The sequence below is a fragment of the Malurus melanocephalus genome, unplaced genomic scaffold (assembly GCF_030028575.1).
Source record: "Malurus melanocephalus ecotype Western Australia unplaced genomic scaffold, MMel_1.1 scaffold_6, whole genome shotgun sequence".
Classification (NCBI taxonomy): Eukaryota; Metazoa; Chordata; class Aves; order Passeriformes; family Maluridae; genus Malurus; species Malurus melanocephalus.
In genome coordinates, this window is record NW_026623238.1 from 684,637 (window position 1) to 698,199 (window position 13,563).

General features: G+C 35.2%; 1 protein-coding gene across 1 annotated transcript in view; it reads right to left on the reverse strand.

The window, feature by feature from the left end:
• Positions 1-13,563, reverse strand: part of ASAP2 (ArfGAP with SH3 domain, ankyrin repeat and PH domain 2) — an 83,980-nt gene that overhangs the window by 25,532 nt on the left and 44,885 nt on the right. Inside the window, exons 7-12 of the mRNA XM_057371568.1 lie at positions 13,449-13,534; positions 11,993-12,068; positions 11,434-11,520; positions 6,059-6,162; positions 5,882-5,951; positions 810-897 (exon numbers count right to left, since the gene is read on the reverse strand). Of these exons, the coding sequence (XP_057227551.1) occupies positions 810-897; positions 5,882-5,951; positions 6,059-6,162; positions 11,434-11,520; positions 11,993-12,068; positions 13,449-13,534 (511 nt within the window). The remainder of the gene's footprint in view (positions 1-809; positions 898-5,881; positions 5,952-6,058; positions 6,163-11,433; positions 11,521-11,992; positions 12,069-13,448; positions 13,535-13,563) is intronic.

A 13,563-nucleotide genomic window follows, 5' to 3' on the forward strand; every position in this document is an offset into this window, starting at 1 on the left:
TAAGCTGATACTGAGCAAAACATGATGTGGTCATCAAGAAAGAAAGAAAGTGCAAAAGTAAACAGGGAAAAGCAGTTGCTTGAGTTGAAATGAATTAGCTGTATGTTGCACACAGGCATTTGATCCATTCACATTATCAACATTTACAAATGCAGAACTTTATGCTTCARTAAAGGAACAAATGAGGAATACTTTTATATTCTTCTCCCCAGATAATTCAAGATATATATTTCAGTAAAATATCCTAGTGAGAAAACAAAGGAAACATTCTACTACACAATTTCATATTGTCCCATTCTGATCCAAAAATTAGTACATTTTTGTGGGTTTAACATGCAGATTCTTTATCTCACCTTTATATCTATTATGAGATAACAAAACCAAAAAATGTTTTCAGTATTTTCTTCACGATTGAATAGCAACCACCAGACTTAAATTTTAAAAAGTTTTAAAAGCATCTTTTGATCTTGTGCAGAAGTTGTAACTTTTCAAGATGATCAGCTAGGACATTTTTAGTATGAAGAGTGATGTCACAGCAAAAAATAGTTACTCTAAGACAGCAAAAAATTATATAGAAAAAAAAGAGTGAAGACAGCTTTTTAAAACATGTGGTTTTCCAAAGAAATAGGCACTGTTAGTTGCATTGTGTTAAAATAACTGAGACGTCAAATTGTCATAGGAAGGGCATTTTATAAAGGGAATCATCCTAAAATGGAGAAAAYGTTCAAGTGGATTATTGACACATGTAAAGAAACAATGCAAAATTCGGCTATGAGCTGCAAGTAAAAAGACCTGAACAACAAACCTACGTGATATGAGGTCAAAGCATTTTTTCTCCTCTGGGTTTGTTTTCACTTGGCAGGTTAACAGATTGAGCTTTGCTGGAGGTCGGTTAGCCTATGAYAAAACACACACATTTTAGTACATCAATACTGACTGAGCTCTGCAATTGCAACTCAGGAGAACATCTCACTGGCCCAAAAGACTTGACAAATGGCTGTTTAATTTTGAAAACATTTTAATTTTTAAATTACCCAGGGTTTGATTAATGTTTCCTTCTGCATCACCATTTGTAAACTACTTGTATCTGACTATTTTATTTCCTGGTAACTACATGTACCCTAGAATTTTGAAAGGAAGAAGGGTAGAATCTCTTTGATTACCACTAACCAGAAACACTTACCTGAAGGAACTGGGTAAGGAAAAGAGACAGGTTCATCCTAACATTTAATCCCCTAACTCTCAGACATCKAGTTTTTATAAATTACTTGTTTAGCTTTCAATAATTAACTAATTTGACTCCTTCTAATGTCTTTAGCATTTAAGGAGCCCCCAGATAACCAGTTTAGAACAAATGCTCTATTTTTAAATTAGTAAARGGACATGAGGAAAGTAAGCTGTTTGAGCAGAGAAGTCTTGCAGTAAACATATGTAAAACTAAACTGAGCTATCTGATTATTAAAAAATCTAATGAAATAAAGTATATTTTATAATGATATATGTTTTCTAATCAAGTTCCTCTAAGCTATTTCAGCTCCTTTTTGAATAGAAAGTGACAATGTTCTACTAAAAGCAAAATTCACAAGGAACCTGCATTTTAAAAGACTCATAAAGRCTAAAAAGGCTTTTCAAATAGCACCTCTGCACTAACCTCTTCTTTTCCTTAGCCTACCTGCTCTACAGACATAGGATATGACCTAGAAAGACATGTTTGCAACCTTGACTTGAGGAATGGCTTTCACTTCCTACAATTGATAACTAGGTTTGCTCTTCTTTTAGAATAATTAAATCAAAAAGCAGATTTAACTAGTGAACCTTTGCTCTAGATATTAATAGCTAAAAATAGTAATTAAAACAATTAGGGAAGTACTATTATAAAGATAGCAATATTCACAAATAAATTACCACAYTTGTTGCATTCTAACAGTATTAATAGGCTAAGTTGCTAAAATAAGATTTAAACATCAACTATTATCAAATGAAATAGTACTATCACATAATGTAGTTAACTTGCAATGAATTTTAAAAAGTTAGATATTCTCACAATCTCTTATGAATCATTGATGAAAACATTTAATTWAAAAAAAAAAAACAAGGGACAAGTCAAAAGATTAGAGATTCCCTTGAAAAAATCTGATATAACAATGTAGCTGACCAAAGAAGAACAGGATCATTATATCTGAAGACCAGTTTAAAAAAAAATCAAAACCATGGACAAATATGAGAATGGAAACAATTATGTATTTTTTTCCTGTTAGGAAAAAAAAACCATGGTGTCCTTGAAAAATAGCAGGCTCATGCTTTGCCCAGCATAAGCAGCAGACAAAACAAAGTCATGCAAGCTTTAAMACAATAAACCTGCAGGTCACTTGCTGGTCAATGTAAAACAAATTATACCCAAGAGAGGTTTTGGAGGCAGCAAGATGACAATTTATTGACCATTGCATTGTATTCTTTACTTAATAAATAGCTTTTCAAATTCCAGGTTTTCTTTTACTAGAAGAAGTAGAAGAAGTGCATACAGTTTTAATTATTTAGTTATAAATTATATATAAATATTTATAAATTATTAATTATATAGACACTGGGCAACTCATATATACCTTTCTCACAGGCTCTATGAGAACATAAAAATGCAATTCAAGTTAAGAGAGAATCCCCTCAMCCCAGGCCTTTGGATCTGAAGTGCATTTGGGACCTAATTAGTTTTCTTTAATTTATGACATACAAAGCTGAAAATGAATGCAGTAAAATACTTCAGAGGTCTGAAGGACCAATGCACACAGGACTTGTCCCGCTGGACACGAGAATGCAGCAGAAGAACTCCATATCTCCATAGCATCTGAGAACCCAAAGAAATGGCTGCAACAAGAACATATCCTGTTCCAATATGCTGATCTTGGAATCTTACATATTCTTGAGCTTTTATCTGAGGAACTCCTAACCTGAAGTCAGCAAATAACAAGGGTAGTAAAAACCCTTTGCATGTGGCTGAAAGCACCTCATTCATGTTTCCATCYCACAGCCGAATAACAGTTCATCTCCACCAGTGTCCCTGGCCTGTTGCCTGTGGATAACACATTTCCATCATATGGCAGGTGCTGCCTGGAGAGAAGTTGAAGCTTAAGGACAAAGAGAGGCAAGGCTGTGTGAGTTCCTCAGCCACACTAATTCAGACACTTGGCAGGATTAGGAGACACTAGACTTGGGAAATACTAACAAATATTGAACTACTATTACACTACTTGTTTGAAACCTCTGAGATTCACTTTCCTGATTGAGTCTCTGATTAAGGAAGTTAGATTCCAGACTAGTGCTAAGTTTTTGGATGCCTGTGTTAACATACTAACATCCTGAAAAGATGTGCTTCCACCTTTTATGCCATACACAGATTTGAGCATCAATTCATGTTCCTTCCTGCAGAAATGGCAACCCTCTATCCAGCAAAACTGATTTATAATCTGTTCTTGCAACAAACAGAAGTGTAGGAATCAAAAAGTTAGGCCTTTGAGATGATACAGAGTACCATGATACAGAGCTGATTTTTTTGAAAGGCATGAGCAATTAAGTCCACTTAACAGACTGGTTGGCTGATTTCATCATGCATTTTTGCTGGATATCAGTGAACAACTTCAGAATAAAAAGATGAAATCTTATTGTTCTGCCTTCAAATTGTCCTGTTAATAATCATGGTAAAGTTTCCAGCAGTAAAGAAAGAACAACAAAAAATGATTGAGTAATGAGTCTGTCTTATATTCCTTTCTTTGCAGACAACCAGCAAATGTTCTTTAAACACAAATCCAACTTTGAGGAATCTATTATTTCTGAAATCTTTTTGTCTTGTGACTTCTTGATTTGGAAAGCATTTAGGAATTCCTAATCACATGGTTCAATATGCTTCTATCATTGTTTTTTCATCCATTATTTTGCACGAATGCTGGCTTCTTGAAGCTTTTGTTTCTAAAAGTATAACTTCTGCACCTAGGCCAATGCAGGCAGGCACATGCAGTCACAGCTGCGTGACTGACAGAGAACCAAACAGATTCACTCCATCCATCAGGAGAGCACTTGGCAGGCAAGTTTAAGCACCTGCAATTGTCTGAAGATAGCTGTTATAGAGACTAACTGGCAGAGCAGTCCCTCRTAAAGAGAGGTTACATGACCAAAGAAGAGAAATCCATGAAGAATACTAAGCCTTTAAAGAAAAGTATTTACAAATTCATATTTGAAAAGAAAACAAAACTGATAACTGAATTTCTGAGATTTCGAGGAATCACTGGGATGAGAGAACAACATACCATAATTCAGAGACCAGGAGATATCAATCCTGAGAAGTCTGGAAATCAATGTTGCCCTTTCCGAATTCTCAGAAGACATTCAGAGCAGCCAGAAAACTTTTAACGAACAAAAATCACTTCTACCTGTTTCAGTGTCTGTGAAACATTCATTAATTTTTAACGTAAGTCTGCTATCATTATATAATGGGGAGGTGAGCAAATAAGAGAAAATACCTTATAGGAGTGTATTTTAAAACAAGAAAAGACTTTTCTAATGTTGTAATATAAAAACATTGAGACCAAACCTGTGAAACCCACCTATCTAAATTCACATTAGAGTATCTACCTTGGAAACTGATTTCCAGATACAGGTCCACTAATTTCAGTGGGAACTTACTGCTTCTAAAAAGGTCGGACCATCTGGTAGACAGCTTATAAAAAGAGAAGAAAACCGTATCTTGATAGACTCACTAACTGTACTTGCATGTGAAAAGTTTTCAAATTCTGCTCCACAAGTGTGTTTTGCACCCTCTGCCAGCTCCAAGCTCCCCCAGCTACACTCCTATTGGTACCAGCACAGCATGTCCAACATCAACACAACCACAGCATACAGAGGCACCAGCACAGAACACATCTACAGACTTCCTCTGACAAAGACACACTCCTACACACCCAGATGAGAAGAGGGATAAACAAGTAGACAATTCCAAAGCCATAGTAATGACTCTGCTTTGCAGGCTTGGCTTTATACTCCTTAACTCCTGACTTTCAATTCTGAAGGCAGCAGCTTGTGGTTAGATGCACAAATGAGAGATTGATTCGTTTTTGCTGCTAGGGTCAACTTGTAGTCATAGCAACAGGCATAACAGGATGAAGAACAGAACAGTTCATAACAGGACCAAGAAACAGGATTGTTTATTAGACCCAGAACGGGAAATACTGTCACTGAGTTATTTTTTGCCTTAAGAAACTTTCTCAAAGGTTTTGAGAAAACAATATCAAAAAATGTTACAGAAAGCAMAACCAAACTGAAAGCCAAGTGCAAAAGGTCGAAACCATGAAAGCATTTTAACAAATGTTTAATAGTTATATTTAATGTGTTCAAATATTGGTAGTAGTAATAAAGAGGAATTTGTAACTGTATTTCCTGTCATTCTGGTAGAAATAGTTTTTAGAGTTGATTTTCCCCAACAGCTACTCCTAAGGAGCTAACAAACTATCATACAGTAGCAAATCTGTGGGAGAAAATAGATTCAGCATACTCTCAGTTTATCTTGCAAATATAAAAAGTTAACTCATATCTAAAAGATGATTTAATGCCCAACCATGTCTTTAAAAAAAAAAGTTAGAATTTGTATTTTTAAGTAGTTGGTAAAAAAGCCTTTTTTTCCCCTTAACAGTCATGAGTATTAAAATAGATGTATTTTTAGATACTGTGTACATCTTTATATATTTCTAAAATGCTGCCTTAAAAAAATATATCACTCATATTGAAAACACTGCATCAGGAATCTAGCTAATTCTAAATTATAAATATAGACCTGCATAGCTTGCCTTTTTATATTAGCAACCATGTACATAAAATACTGTAAACAAATACTTACTGTACCATGGGAAATCGTAAGAAAACCATTTTTAACTGAGCACTTCCTTTTCTGCCACACTTTTCTGATTCTAGTTTAAAGAGAAAAAAAAGGTGACAGTTTTAAATATATTTTGTATTACATTGCTTGAGCTCTTAGGACCTATTATTTTTCCCAGCAGACYGCAGCAGTACTTACCCATCACTTTTCTTGTACAGACTGCCACTGCGTTCAGTGCCATGCTCCTTGTTTCCCTGAGGCTGATGTAAACTGTAAGCTGTACTCTGACGAAGCTGAGAATCCTGAAATAATCAACAGCAATTTGTAATGCATTCCACACTTTCAACAAAGCTACCCCCCCATTGATGAGTTTCAGAGCTTTTCCTTCCTGCTCTAATTCAACAGGCCAAATGAAGCACATTTTTCCTCTCAATGAGGAAGAGAATTCTCTCAATGAGAGAGAATAAGATCCATTTCTTTTTTCAGAGGGCACAAAAATATTTGAGAACTAACCATTATCAGCACCTGCCAAAGTCTTTTTACTTGCTTTTATTTAGGTTTACCCTTGGCCTAATGTATAGAGGTTTTAAAACAAACCTAACTGAGARGTGAGTTTTCCAACTCATGTAAACACAGCAGGATACAAACATTAAAGAYTGTTATTACTTCCAATTGCTAATGCACTCTTACATAGAAAAAAATAACTACACGTATCAATTTGAAGAAGCGATTTTCTTTGAGGAAACTGAATCAAGTCACTGTCTGAAAAGCAGAAGAGATCTCCTRGAAACACAGTTCAGGACTCACACAGGAAAATTGAGAAGTCATTTCTAAAAAAAGAATAATTTAAAGCAAAATATCTGGAACAAAGTAGAATACTGAGACAGGAGGAGACAAGGATTAATTGAACCCTTCTCCCTGCTCTCAGAACTACCAGAGGCAGCACCCACTGCTGCAAGAGCCCAAATTCTTAAAAAATAAGAACCTGAAAATGAGAAACCTGATGTGTCACACTGTATTAACAGCATAACATGACAGAATGGACTTTYAAATGCATACAGTTAAAATGACTATAACTTAAAATTGTCATTTTTTTTCTTTTCTACTGTCATTTTATAGCACTCTTGTGCTATATATGGCAGATAATATAAGCATAGAAAATAAAAAAGCCACAAAGCAGCTCACTTATATGACCATGAGCTATTTTAAACATGATGGTAGGGACAGAGCTCCCACTTACACCCCTGTTGAGAGCACTCAGGACTCTACACCTCCGAGCTGCAGGATTTCAGGTTTATCCTGAATTCACTGCTGGAGCTCAGTGATCCTGAGAACCGTAAGTTGAGCTCCAGACAGGCTGCAGCACTCCTTGCTGCTCCTTTTCAAGAGAAGCAACTTGTGCTCACTCCCTGCCTCTCAGTGACTGATCCAGGAAGCCAYACCAGGTAGCTACAACAGCATCTGAGCCTTTTAAAGGCACTACAAAACTACCACTTAACGGTCTGCGTCTGACAAAGCATCCCTTCAGGTTTAAACCAGTCTGTTTATCATTCCTTTCTGGTTTGTTTACATAGAATTATTTGGTTTTGCACTCTGGCTGCACAACATAAAGACARAACAACATTTTYAAAATATTCCTGTCACTCATTAAAAACCACTGCACACATACATTTACTGACTTCTGAAGAAAATCTGATCTGACACTGCCTATTGTTCCCTACCAATGCCTTGATCTCTGCCTCCCGTTAGTGAGTAAAGGAACTCCATTCCCAAGATTAGAGGCCTTACAGGAAATTAATTTCAGTCCTCCCCAACCTCAATTATGTTAAGATTACAGATGACCTCCAACACCTGCTCACAGCACTATTCCCATTACTTTAGTCTGTGCTGCTACTTTTTGTGCATTATTTTCTGCCTCATTTCAGCTACCTCCCTTCATCTGTTTACACTCAGCTGCTGTATTTGGCCAAACTGGCAAACCAATAATACAAGCTTCCTGCTTTATTTCAGCTGGAAAGGAAGCTGCAGCAGCTGACGTGTATTTCCACACATTCATGACAATGAATGGAATCTAAAAAATTTAATACTATTTCATGAAAAGAACGTAAGGACAAACATATTGTCCATTTAAAATTCTGAGCTCAATATTGTCCAACCTGATTGCCAAATTATAGTTTTCCACAACTGTCTGACAAGAAGTTACTGATTTTGATCTAGGTCTAAGAGGCAGGATACCATCCCACAAACCACCACCACAATAAACACCTTTCTGGGCAATTTCAGCATGCCTTTTCCATATGCAGGCTCTCCAAAGGAACTTCCCTTATTTCTGGTTTGCATACTGCACAAAACAGAGATACAAATCACAGATAACAGGATCAGACCCAATGACCCCATGGGAGGAGCAGGAACAATGTACATTACCTATGGGAGGAAATGGATCACTGCATGATAGAGGACACATACCTAGTACAGAGTATTGTAATTTTAAGTGTATCTTGAACATAACAAGATCAGAACAAGTTGAAGTACACAAGCTAAGGAACTGAACTTTGATCACTTTATCAACTTTGAAATGCAGATAGGCATATAAAAAAGATGAGTCATTTAAAAYTTGCAGCAGGTTTTTAGTAAATCACTCCACTGACCATAGAAAGATTTGAAATTCTATCTTCCAAAGTATATAAAGACATATTGACTTCTAAGCCAATCTGAACAGCAGAGCTAAAAATGAAAGAAATGTGAAAACAGCATTTTTTAAAGATGGTSTGTGACTACTGATAAAAGATATTCTAAAYTCCTATTTATCAGCCCCGCTATGTGAACAAAATATAACTCTTYATACAAGGTGCTTCAACCTATGCACAACAAATTCTGGCTAGCCATTCCACAGCTGACATGGACCAGGATTTTTAGATTGTTTGGATCACCCCTGGGTGTACAGCAGCCAAAAAATCTCTTACAGCTCTCCCAGAGTCTCAACTTTTCTGACACTCGCAGGATCATTACCAAGATGATCTTTCAGAGATCTGTCCCTTAGCTATTAYAGCCCCACAAATTCTCTAAAAGAGATATCTCTCAGAACCCCCTGCGGACAACCTCTCCTATAGCATAAATACCATCATTTTTGMCAAGAAACACAAAATTTATCCTATTGTGCAGTGGCCTAAACAGATTGGTAGGTTCTACCAAAGAAGCAGAAACRAATCTAAACACTACAGTCACAGGAGGTGACGCCACCCAAGGTCATGGGAATAAGAACCATTAAGGCAATACAACTCTAAGATTGACCGTGAAACTTGCAGAATTTCTACATTTGGAAAATAAAAGCTTAGAAATTAAACATTACAAAGGTGAACACAAAATGACATTTCAAAAAGAAGTTTCAATACAAACCAGGTTTGAGGAAATTATGTGCAGGAAGAAACTATAATACAGGCACAACAAAAAAAGGTTTACTAAGACTGCTTGTGTGTGTTTGGTTTTTTAAACACAACAGGAACAACATTTGTCAACGTTCTGTCATTTCATTCATTAAGTCTGTTTTAACTAAAAAAGTATATATCTTCAAAATCTTGCAAGAACATAGAATCAAGCAACTGGATTTAATTTCCAAACGAAGGTACAAAGGAAAGCACCAATTTGCCTCATAACAATTTTCTTTCCCAAGAAAAATCTGATAAATTTTTTGATAACTTTTTTCTTTTTTTTTTTTTTGTAATTAAAGACACCAAAGAGGAGAAACAAAGAAGTCTTTTCATGCCAACAGACAAAAGCTCAGAGGAAAAATCCAGTTTCTTGAAATCTGAATGGAAATCATGCCACTATTTTCATTAAAACATAGTAACACTTACTCTCCTAGACTTCGGTCACAAAATGTAAATGCATTTCAGGAAGGAAAAAGAAATCAGTTATAGTAAAGAAAATTACAGTGCAACAAGAATAATATTAGTGGGTTGTACAGTAAATTATACAAAARACTCTTTGGCATCCCACTGATTAACTGATGTTTTCCAAAAACTTTTAAAATAATTAYAGCACTTCTCATGCTCTGCAGGTAAGCATCTATATCCAAATTTGCAGAATTAATAAATAATGACTATAGCATAAAAAACTTTTTATACTTCTGTTTTCAAATGTCACAAACCTAGTAGAAATAATAAATTTATGTGTATTATTAATTTTTGAGCCTGTGAAAAGATRTATACTTGTCACATCTTCCATATACGTTTAATATCAGTATCACTGATTATCATTCCCAGCAACCATGAAAGCCAACTACTTCTGGTATCTCTCTTGAGCACACACCCAATTTAAAGAGGACGCCTGCAAACACATCCTAAACAGCAAAGATTCCTTCTTGAGAGTGGGCAATCAATGGCTAACCCAAAGCAATCACMATTTCCACCAGGATCCCTAGTGTCTCATTCTATCAAGCTCAAATTGGGAAGTTTTTGGCACATCAGTGAGTCCTGAATGCAAGGCAAAATCCAAGGAAATGCCTCTGATCTTACCGGACCTTGTACACAATGCTCATTATCACAAACTTCCCAAGGAAACAAACAGCACCTCCAAGTGAAGTGCTTTTCAGAGTGTTCCAAATGCCTGACAGCAAGTCACAGAATCACTTGGGTTTGGTTTGGTTTGGTAGGGCCTTTTAAAAATCAGTAAGTCCAATCCCTGGCTGTGAGCAAAGACATCCTTCACTGGATTACATTACCATCATCTGTCACCAGTAAAAGCTAGGAGTCACCAGAACTTTTATGGGAAGATCAAAGCAAGACAGGAAAAGATCAAGGAAGTCTGAGCTCTATAGACTAAACTATTTCATTGTGATCCCTCTCAGAAAGAGAATCTGAAAAGGGGGAGGGGATTCATTCATCACTTACTCATGGCCCAGCAGCCACACAAAGGAAGCTGGCTGGCATTTATTTATTTTAAGAGGAGGCACTAGCAATCTGAAACAAAAGTAGACCCAATATTTAGGATTACATTATACAAAAGATGCTTACTTCCAGATCAGAGTTTGCCAAATGAAACTCCACAATTCATTAAATCTAGTGGCAATTGTAATTGGAACTCAAAAAATACTTACAAGATTGCCACTGACCCAGCTCTAGCACATTTGAGAACTGGCATTTCACACCAGAGTAGCAAACTTGATTGTCATTTTTGCAGATGATGACAGAGGTATTTTGGGATTTGAAGTTCAGTTTTACATAATCTTTATACAGTTTGGAATAATATAATAAGGTTCTACAAATAGGGTCTTTTTGATATTCCCCAAGTTCTTTCATTCTCAGATTGAGCAACAGTGTACCATCTGAATTATTTTATGATACTGGTAACAAAAAGAAATTACTTTTCAGTAAGTCTCATATTTTTAGTGGGCATTTGTTTTTTAAAAAAATGCCTTTGTGAGAAACAATCAATATCAGCATCAAAACAAAGATGAATGAACAAAAGAAATTAGATGGTTGATTAAAGTTAAAATAACTCTACTTTGAATATTAACATTACATTAGAAGTAACTAAAACAGGTATTCCAAAGTTAAACCACCATATATGCTCACCTCTTTCTGATCAACTTGGAGTGCTGATTTTAATATATCTCTGAGCTGTGTTAATTGTCTTCGTTCTTCATCTTGTGCTTGTTTAATCTTGAATTAAGAAAAACACAAGTTTAAAATGACATTATTTTTTTCTTTTCAATGCAGGTCTTTCAAATTGGCTGCTTAATTGCTTCATTTTTTGAGAAATGTTCAGTGAGAATGAAAGCAAAGAGATCAGTTTACTTTCCTTTGTAACTTCAGAAAACTTGATAATAGTTAGGACATTGCTGGGTTAAGACTTTGATATTGCCTCACAAATCCTTGTGTTCCATTTGAAACCACATGTTATTTTCCACTTAAACACTCGAGAGCAAAGGCTGTTTTCATAACATTTTACACAGTGGGGTCTGAACTGAAATTGAGTCTTTTGAATGCTATATTAAAACAGATTTTACTCGACAATCTACTCTAAACCTTAAATACTGACTATTAAAACAGTCAGGCAACCTGGACCAAAATGATCATGCTTCCACTGTAAAAAACTAAATTTACCACACAAATATGAAAGGTTGCTACTCACTGTATAAAGATCAGTTGAGAGTGTCTCAATTGAAGGCTTGAGACTTTCAACAGCTTTTAACCCATCCTGAAAGAAACTTGAAAAGAAAAGCAAAAAGCAAGCTGTTATGAAACTTTATTTTGTATTTTCTGCTTAGAAAGTTSACAAAGGAAGACATGCATTTATTATGCCATGCCATAAACTTCAAAACAGTAATTTTTTAAAATCCATCATTGACTGATCCATCTCTTTATTTACATCATAGCYTATTCTAACATGCAAAATCCCAATTAGATTCAGAACTTCCACAATCCACTGCCACATAAATTTTCCTCATTCTCACCTCAAATACAGGTTCTCATCCCACTTTGTGAAGGCCCAGAATAAGCAAGATTCATTTGCAGAACAGCAAAAACTCTAGTAGATATAAAATAACTGTGATTTCTTGAAACCAAATAATTTCATGTCTGATGCAATGTTTTTACTAAAGGAAAACCCCTTTGTTGCCATGCATTAATTATAGTCTATATGCAAACTGAATATGCTACATCTTTCTGTATTATATGTATTTTGTACTGGCAGAGCAATGCTATCTAGGCCACCTATTCCAGATCTTAAAATAAAATAATTTGAGATTAAAAAAAAAAAATTAAGAAATTGCAATTACATGCATATTTGATTAAATACTGCTGCACTTTTTGCAACATAAAATATTGTCTCTGTGGGAAGCAGACATGAAAGCAACAACACAACACAGCATTTATGTTGCTGAAATTTTATTAAATGGATGGAGCAGATTAATGACCTTACAACTGAAACTGTTTTTAAAAGCAACACAGCCATTTAAGGAAAAAATACATAGATGCAGACAAATGTTCTAATATGAAAACTTACTGATTTCAACAGGTTAGCAGTGGCTCTTTCAAGTTTATATCTGTGACTTCACTACTACATGAAACATTTGTAAGACTATCCTAACAAGAGCACTTAAATCTAAAGAGAACTATGTGTTTTATTACTGGGTCTTCCTCCAGTTAACTAGAAAAAGAGCGACTCTTTCAATAGAGATTTATTCTGCTGCTAAAGCAACTTACTTTTCTTGAGCACAGAATTAATTCAGATCATTGCTAGATACACTCAAAGAAGTCTATCAAAACTAATGGATCACTAAGTAACAGATTAAACTAAAAGCCCTGTTTTAAGAGTAGTTTATAAACATAGCAAATTATTGTTTGGCATTCCTTTGGAACATACAATTATATTCAATGCAACAAGTTCAACCTCATTACATGTTTCAGAATATAGTAACAAAAGCAATGACTAATCTGACAAAAGCAATCTATCAAAAGGCATCAACAAGAACAGCTGAATCTTAAGATTTATTTTGAAAATTCTAGAAAAGTGTTATGACGATGTCAAAAGTTGAAAATAAAACATTGTTCCAGTTAGTGTAGATACAAAGAAAATTAAAACATACTTGCATTGAGCATGAAAATACTTGATCAAGTTCTGAAGCAAGTCCACTCCTTTCTTAATCTTGATTTCATTGACTTTCAGCAGGTACTGTTAAGACAGTAATTCACAAAAGAAAT